Below are 7,898 nucleotides of genomic sequence, written 5' to 3' on the forward strand. Positions count from 1 at the left end.
TGAATGGCAGCAGATAAGCCTGATTGCTTCTGCTGTCCTCGCCCCGCCCCTTCTATTAGATGGACCAGCGCCGCGTCCAATGGCCAGGCCCATTGAGTATTTGAGGCGGGCTCCGAGGCTGTGCACTGTACTGCAAAGCCCGCCTCCTCTCTGGGGAAGGCAGTCATTGGTCCGCGGACGGGATCCCGAGGGTGTCAGCTATAAATATTCATGCGCGGGCGCCTGTATTCAGAAACAAATCTCGCTCGCCTTCCTGAGGAAAGTGAAGCGCCGCGCGGACGCTGGCGGGCTCCAGGTGCGTCCACAGGCTACAACTCCAGCGAAAGCAGCGGCAGTGTGTGCAGAGGGAAGCACCACACAGCCGCGGGACAGAGCACTTGTTCCAGGAGGATTTGCTGCTTTATATTTGACATTTTTGCTGAGCCCGAGGACTGGGTGTAAAGTTGCACGCGCTGCTGGAGCGCACCGGGACAGTGGGCAAAGTTCTCCTGGACTGGGACTTGTGGCTGAAGTTAAGGTGCATCGAGGGGTCCGCTGGGATTTTCCTGTAAAGTTTCAGTACAAGGCAGTGTACCAACTGCAGAACAAGTTGCAAGAGCCACCGGGACTCGCCCACGAAAACACCCTGCTGCGGAGAGTGCGCCGGGACCCACCTGCAAGGCTGCACCCTCCCGGGGCCGGTGCATGCTGCAGCCCGCGCTCCCGGCGGAGCATGAAGTTCCGGCCGTGAGGTCCGGGTGAGTCCCCTGCACGGAGCCCCGCCGCCCCCCGGCATGGAGCGCGGCCGCCCGCTGGCAGCCCCCCGCCTGCTGCCGCTGCTCCTCCTGCTGCTGTCCGCCCGCTGCCCCCGGGGCCTGGCTGCCGCGGCCGCCGCCGCCTCCAAGGAGCTGACGTGCCAGGAGATCACCGTCCCGCTGTGCCGGGGCATCGGCTACAACTACACCTACATGCCCAACCAGTTCAACCACGACACGCAGGACGAGGCCGGCCTGGAGGTGCACCAGTTCTGGCCGCTGGTGGAGATCCAGTGCTCGCCGGACCTCAAGTTCTTCCTGTGCAGCATGTACACCCCCATCTGCCTGGAGGAGTACAAGAAGCCGCTGCCGCCCTGCCGCGCCGTCTGCGAGCGGGCCAAGGCCGGCTGCGCCCCCCTCATGCGCCAGTACGGCTTCGCCTGGCCCGACCGCATGCGCTGCGACCAGCTGCCGGCGCACGCCACCTCCGACTCCCTCTGCATGGACTACAACCGCACGGAGCCGGCCGGGGCGGTTACCACCGCCGCCCCGCGGCCGGAGCCCCCGCGCCCGGCCAAGCCCTCGCACCCGCAGCTGAAGCCCCGGCCCAAGCCACGGCCGCCGCCGCCTCAGGACACCGGCGGGGGGGACTCCTCGTGCCAGCCGGGCTGCAAGTGCCGGGCGCCCATGGTGCAGGTGACCAGCGAGCACCACCCGCTCTACAACCGCGTGCGCACCGGCCACATGCCCAACTGCGCCATGCCCTGCCACAACCCCTTCTTCAGCGCCGACGAGCGAGCCTTCACCGCTTTCTGGATCGGACTCTGGTCCGTGCTGTGCTTTCTGTCCACGCTGGCCACCGTGGCCACCTTTCTCATTGACATGGAGCGCTTCAAGTACCCGGAGAGGCCCATTATCTTCCTGGCCGTCTGCTACCTCTTTGTGTCTGCTGGCTACTTGGTGCGGCTGGTGGCCGGCCACGAGCGGGTGGCCTGCAGCTCGGGGGGTGGCCGTGCAGTTGGTGGAGAGGCAGAGCACATCCACTATGAGACCACAGGCCCAGCTCTCTGCACCGTTGTCTTCCTGCTGGTCTACTTTTTCGGCATGGCCTCTTCCATCTGGTGGGTCATCCTGTCCCTCACCTGGTTCCTGGCAGCTGGCCTAAAGTGGGGCAATGAGGCTATTGCTGGCTATGCACAATACTTCCATCTCGCCGCCTGGCTCTTGCCCAGTGTCCAGTCCATCGCAGTGTTGGCACTGAGCTCAGTGGATGGTGATCCGGTGGCTGGCATCTGCTCGGTGGGCAACCAGAGCTTGGACAATCTGCGTGGCTTTGTGCTGGCACCACTGGTGGTCTACCTGCTGGTGGGTGCCCTCTTCCTGCTGGCTGGCTTTGTGTCACTCTTCCGCATCCGCAGTGTCATCCTGAAGCAGGGTGGTGCCACCAAGACTGACAAGCTGGAACGGCTCATGGTGCGCATTGGTGTCTTCAGCGTGCTCTACACCGTCCCCGCCACGGTGGTGGTGGCCTGCTTTTTCTACGAGCAGCACAATCGCCAGGCCTGGGAGGCAGCTCACAACTGCCCCTGTCCTTCCAGCCAACAGGGTGGGCCACAGTTGCCACCCCGCCGGCCAGACTATGCTGTTTTCATGCTCAAGTACTTTATGTGTCTAGTGGTGGGCATCACGTCAGGGGTCTGGATATGGTCAGGCAAGACATTGGACTCCTGGAAGGCCTTCTGCACACGCTGTTTTTGGGGGACCAAAGGGGCGGGCGGAGGGTCCATTTACAGCGATGCCAGCACTGGTCTGACGTGGAGGTCCGGCACGGCCAGCTCCGTCTCCTACCCCAAACAGATGCCCTTGTCGCAGGTCTGAGGCTTGTAAAACTGTGGGACTGGTTTCACCTCCCTGTGGGTATGGACATTGCCCTTGGTGTTCCTGTTGGGATCGCAGACTTATTGATCCTCTTACACACCACTAACATGTGCTCTCATTGGGACTGAATGGGGTTGGCCAACATATCGCCCTAAATGAGATTGTGACTCACTCTGGATTACCAACTGTCCAATGCATCCGATGACACCTTCCTGTCCTCCTTGCACTGTTGTTGTGAAAAATCACACTGCTAAAGAATGTCCAGTTGGGTTCCAGACTTATACCCCACTAAAACTGGGCCCACGTAGGTCTTGATGGACAATCGCCCCTTGCTACTCTTGCCACACTGTCTTAACATGTTGCTCCAAACTTTGTAGGCGTTTCCAGACATACCCTGCTTCAAGATTCCCAAATAATGAGGCAGTTGGAAATTACAGCCCTCCCTTTACCACTCTTCCTGCAGACTCCAGGGCCTAGATAGACTGATACAGCCGTGGGCTGCGGCTACGAACCATCTACCAAACTTTTTGCGGATGTAGGTCCAGGGGAACTGAGAATGCACTGGAGAGGGGCTGCCAACCCCTTTACCATCCTTCTTGCAGGCACTGGGTCCTATGTTGAATGTTAGAGAAGTGGACAGTAGCTGCCAACCTCTTTATCACCCCTCTCACAGATACTGGGACCCAGATAGATTGACACTGTGGAAGTCACAGGCTGCCAATCCTTTTACCATCCTTCCTACAGACAGTGGGTGGGACCCATGTCAATTGATGCTGCAGTGGTCACCAAACATTATTACAGAGACAGTAGCCCTTGTAGACTTATCTTGCAGCCGGCAATGGATGTCACCCAGTTCAACCACCTCATACACACCCTGCACTGACCTGGAAGATTTAGTGTATTCCCACAGGTTTCCAGTCCCGTTCCCCATCAAAATTCCCACACATATCCAAACAGGGCTTGCTGACGGGTGGCAACTCCAACAAGGGCACTTCTTGGGTAGTTACGCCCCCCCTCCCTCAAAGTTTCTTGCTACTTAGCATGAAAATTAACTCTAATGGTATCCATTAGCTGGGCCTTGAATGACTGCTTAGAAGAATATACCTGGTAGAGAGTACCCCAACCCCCCTTCCCTCTCTCCATTTATATGCAAGGAGGTCGTTAATTTGCTACCCATGGACTCTGGTTTCAGATTGGGAGGCACAAAGATTTATCTGTCCTTGAAGTTGTTGCGCAAAGGCTACTTTTCGCCCTTCTCCACTTAAATCCGAGCGGTAAAAAGTGTGCCTGAACTTTTGGGAACTTTTTTTATATCGAGGAATCGAAATGCCTTAAAACATATCTTTAAGCATCACAATCACCCCAACTAATTACGGGTTCCGAACATTTTAAAGATGTATATTTATATAATTATTGTTAATCGTGTAAAATACGTGTAATATATGTAAATACCAAGAGAAACCTATACAATTGTGTAAAGTATGTTTTTGTAAAAAAGTTTAGAGACTGCTGTCGATAAAAGCAAGCAAATTATTTGCCTACTCTATTTTGTCAATAAAATTACTTTTTGGTAAACTCGTTTTTAGGGTCATTTCCTGTTCGCGCCGACTTTGTATGTAGTACTTGCACATGGAAATGGGAAAGCGCGGATTTACTCGCATTTTTGTGTAAAATGTGGCTTTACACTTACATCTCCAAAGAAACTTTTTATTCACCAGCTCGCTGCTTGGTGAGGAAATGTTTTCACACTTTGCAAGTGGCCCGGGGCTGTGCACGCTAATGGGTATGCAGATTGTGCAAGGGAGTCGCAGCTTGGTGTTGCACGTGGCTAATTGGATGTGTGCGCTCATACTGGCTGGGTGATTGCTGTCGTTTGCACCCTGGCACATGGACACCAGGGGTTACTACCACCTGCGCTCCAGCCTCATGTTACAACCGAATGTGCGAGGCGACTTGTACTTTAAAGTTTCATAGGTCCCCATGCCTGGGTAGCTTAGCCCTGCTTGCCCTTTTAATTACATTCAGGGGCTTGTAGTCCTGGATTTTTATATTGGGATAGAGGTCAATACAAGTATCAGAATGCAAAAAGGGAAAAACAAAGGCGTATACCACAGTTCTCGAGTTTTCCATGTCCAAACACGAGTAATTCATTCCAGGCTAGAGTTTTACTTCAATTCCTTCTAATTGCTTAAACAGGACTACAGGAATGCACAGAAAAGGCATGGATTGGGAGTCCTGCTCCTGCATAGTTTAGGAAACCTCTATGCTGGTGATAGGACATACACACCAGCGCCAATGTCTAGCTGTGGTTTGCTGGTGTGGGGTGGTCTCTGTGTTTAGCATTCTAGCAAAAGGCACATATTACGGGAATGTCTGGTTTCATCATGTTCAGCATAAACCGGTCCATTGCCTGGCTCTTCAAAATAATTGGGGCTGAGCCAAATTGAGGTAAATCAGGACTACACCTACCATGATGCTCTGGGTTCTTACAGGAACGCCAATGGTTAATCTAGTTCCCTTAATTGTCTGAATATCCCATCCCGGCTGAACTGGCGTAAGTACAACTCGGTCTCTTTGCTTCTGGGTAAGCGTTGTTCTTCTGTCAGCGCCATTTGTGCGGGGAGAAAGGCGGCCTGAATGGGCGGCTGAGGTGGCCTGGCCGCCTCTGTTCCCTACCTGCCTGTCCGGCGGCAGAGCGCGTCATTTCTGAAACGAGAGCCATCTGAAGGGAACTCGGGCTCGCTTTGAGCCCCGAAACTTTGATCTTTTCTCTCCCCGAACGTGAGGTTTTCTTTCCCAGCTCCCTGTCTCTCATGTCACAGCCCAGTCGCCGCCGCGGAGCCCGCAGCTCCTCAATTAGGACGGCGTGGGGCATTTTTTTTTCTCCAAGAGGGGGGACTTGTAACAGTTAGTGAACACTCGAGGGAGGGGGCAGCCTTTTAACCAGCTTTTTCCCTCGCATTGTTAGCCAGGCTGCAGGCAGCAGGGCATGAGCTGGGCAGCAAAGAAAAGGGGCATGAATGCCCCACAGGTGGCCTGTTCCGTAATCCCCCAATTTAAAAAGTTTTCCTTTGCAAGACAATGGCTGTACAGAGCCCGCTCCGCTCCGGCCCTAATTGAGCCCATGAACAACACTTATGAACTGCCAGCTTTTCTTTAAATGGGGAAAAGGAGGCCGCGGCCTGCAGCTTTGGGGGCTCATGCGGGGTGCGCTGTGGGGGAAGGGGGGACCCTGGGCGCGTGATTTGTGCTGTTTCCTGTCAGTTTAGCAATCATTTTAAAAAGTAGCTGAGGTGGTGCGTGCGCTGAAAGGACGCCCGCGGGCGTCTCATTAGCGTGTCAGTCAGGGAGGAGATGGGCCGCTACCGTGCTGACGGCAGGTACGCCCGGTGATGGGGTGGGGGCGGAGGGGGCTCGGCCCCGCCCCTGGAACGTGTGAATTCCAAGACCGGCCAAACGTGGCTTTACAACCATAGGGCGGGTTCCCTCGCCATTTAGCGTGAAATCATTTTACAGAGTATCATTAGACATGCTATTGTCTCTAGGCTGGCAAACATAACATTGTAATTGGATGGTACTATCCAGAGCTGAGTACCAGCACTTTTTTATTTATTTTGAGAGGGAGAGTACGGCACTTCGCAAGAGAAATTTAATACTTTTAATTGGCGAGTACCGGCACTTCTCAGAAACAAGCAGGTACCGAGTACCAGAGTACCTGCTTGTTTCTGAGAAGTGCCGGTACTCGCCAATTAAAAGTATTACATTTCTCTTGCGAAGTGCCGTACTCTCCCTCTCAAAATAAATAAAAAAGTGCTGGTACTCAGTTCTGTTACAGAGTACCTGCACTTCTATTTTTCCATTTCAAGCACTGCTCATTGGACCTCGTCTGTCGAAAGCAGCTCAAGTGAGCAGGGATCCGCATCTGGGCGTACCCATGGCCTCTTAACGCATTATATGAAACACAAAGTGAAGGGGCGAATGATAGTAAAAGTTCAACCACTGGCATTCGCTTTGGGGTAGCATTCCAATCCATCTTTTTTTTGCCCACTATGCCACTTCAGATTAGACCCAGCCATAGGAAAATCAGCCTCAAGCTTGCTCCGATAGGAAGAGTCCATCCCAAACTGCCACATTTCTCTGAACTGCAACACAAGTTACCCAAGACCGGTTTAGGCCTAGCTGGACCTGGTCTGCCCGGTACTGATTGGTTCCAATGGCGCAGTGACCAGGGGCCCCATGTCTAAGAACTTCCTCTTATACATACACTATTGTTTGCTCGTGTCCTGCAATAAAGTCCAGCTTTTCATGGCCTAACTCCTTATTGCACTCAAGGGTTGGTTTATTTGGAGTCTGCTGCTGCGGGAATTTGAGCCCTCCCAGCGGCAGTGGGGACGATGTTATCGGCGCCTTGTTGAAGGATGGGCTGTTTACTCTGGAGATAAACAATCACCACCTTTCCTTCCCCCCCAGTCTAAACCAGACCCTTTCGGCCAGCGGGCTAAACCTTTCAGAATCAATCCCGCGCCCGAGGATTAACACCAGCATTTGTGGTAAACACAAACTTAAAAGAAACAGACAAACATATGAGCACAAACCGTAATAGGAACAAACACAACTGACTTTATAAGGGTGAACTTTCTGCATATATGTTTGTGCATTTTTTAAAACGCACAGCATCATGTACTGTGGGTCCCAAACATGTTGTTTCGTTATTTGCACCATTTTTGTTAAGTGTCCGTGCACTTTAGATCGTTGGTGCACAAAGTTATAGTTGCAGTTCTGTCCCCCATTTAAGAAAGACGTCGTCGATGCGGCTGAGCGGCCATTAAGTGTGAAATCTGTGCACAAGAGATTCAGTCTGAGCAGTGACGTGAAACCTGGGCGCATAAACATGTTAGGGGGCACGGTAAAATCGGCAACGGGAAGTGCAAAGCAGAGGTTGCTGTGGAAACCCCTGTGGCTGGTGTCAAGTTAGGCCGCCCAATGTAAATGCGGCCCAAAAGTCAGCTAAACATTATTGAAGGGTACATATTGGGGGCACGGAGATTATCCGCCCCACAGAATGTTCCCGGGCAGTGCTCAAGGCCGGCGCGAGGCGCCACCGCTCGGGGACAAAGCGCCGAGAGCCGGGCTCTGCTGAGCGGGTTTTCAGCTGACTGCGGGGGGACAATGGGCGCCATTATCAGCGGCGAGGCGCCCCTGACTCCCAGAGCGGGCCTGGGGACGGGGGGAGAGCGGGCCGCACTCCAGCCTAACGAGGGGTTGCCCTCCCCTCCCCCTCCATAG

The 7,898-nt window shown here is 53.9% G+C and overlaps 1 protein-coding gene across 1 annotated transcript; it reads left to right on the forward strand.

Annotated features, from left to right (window-relative positions):
- Nucleotides 1-236: 236 nt before the first annotated feature.
- On the forward strand, nucleotides 237-4,187 carry FZD8 (frizzled class receptor 8). The gene has a single exon (XM_086941523.1). It carries the CDS (start codon nucleotides 774-776, stop codon nucleotides 2,610-2,612), a length of 1,839 nt encoding a protein of 612 aa, XP_086797649.1. The 5' UTR covers nucleotides 237-773; the 3' UTR covers nucleotides 2,613-4,187.
- The last annotated feature ends 3,711 nt before the right edge of the window (nucleotides 4,188-7,898 follow it).

Source organism: Lissotriton vulgaris, chromosome 10, assembly GCF_964263255.1.
Source record: "Lissotriton vulgaris chromosome 10, aLisVul1.2, whole genome shotgun sequence".
NCBI classification, from domain to species: domain Eukaryota; kingdom Metazoa; phylum Chordata; class Amphibia; order Caudata; family Salamandridae; genus Lissotriton; species Lissotriton vulgaris.

Coding starts and splice junctions, on each gene's coding strand:
- FZD8 (XM_086941523.1), top strand. CDS start 774: ATGGAGCGCGGCCGCCCGCTGGCAGCCCCCCGCCTGCTGCCGCTGCTC.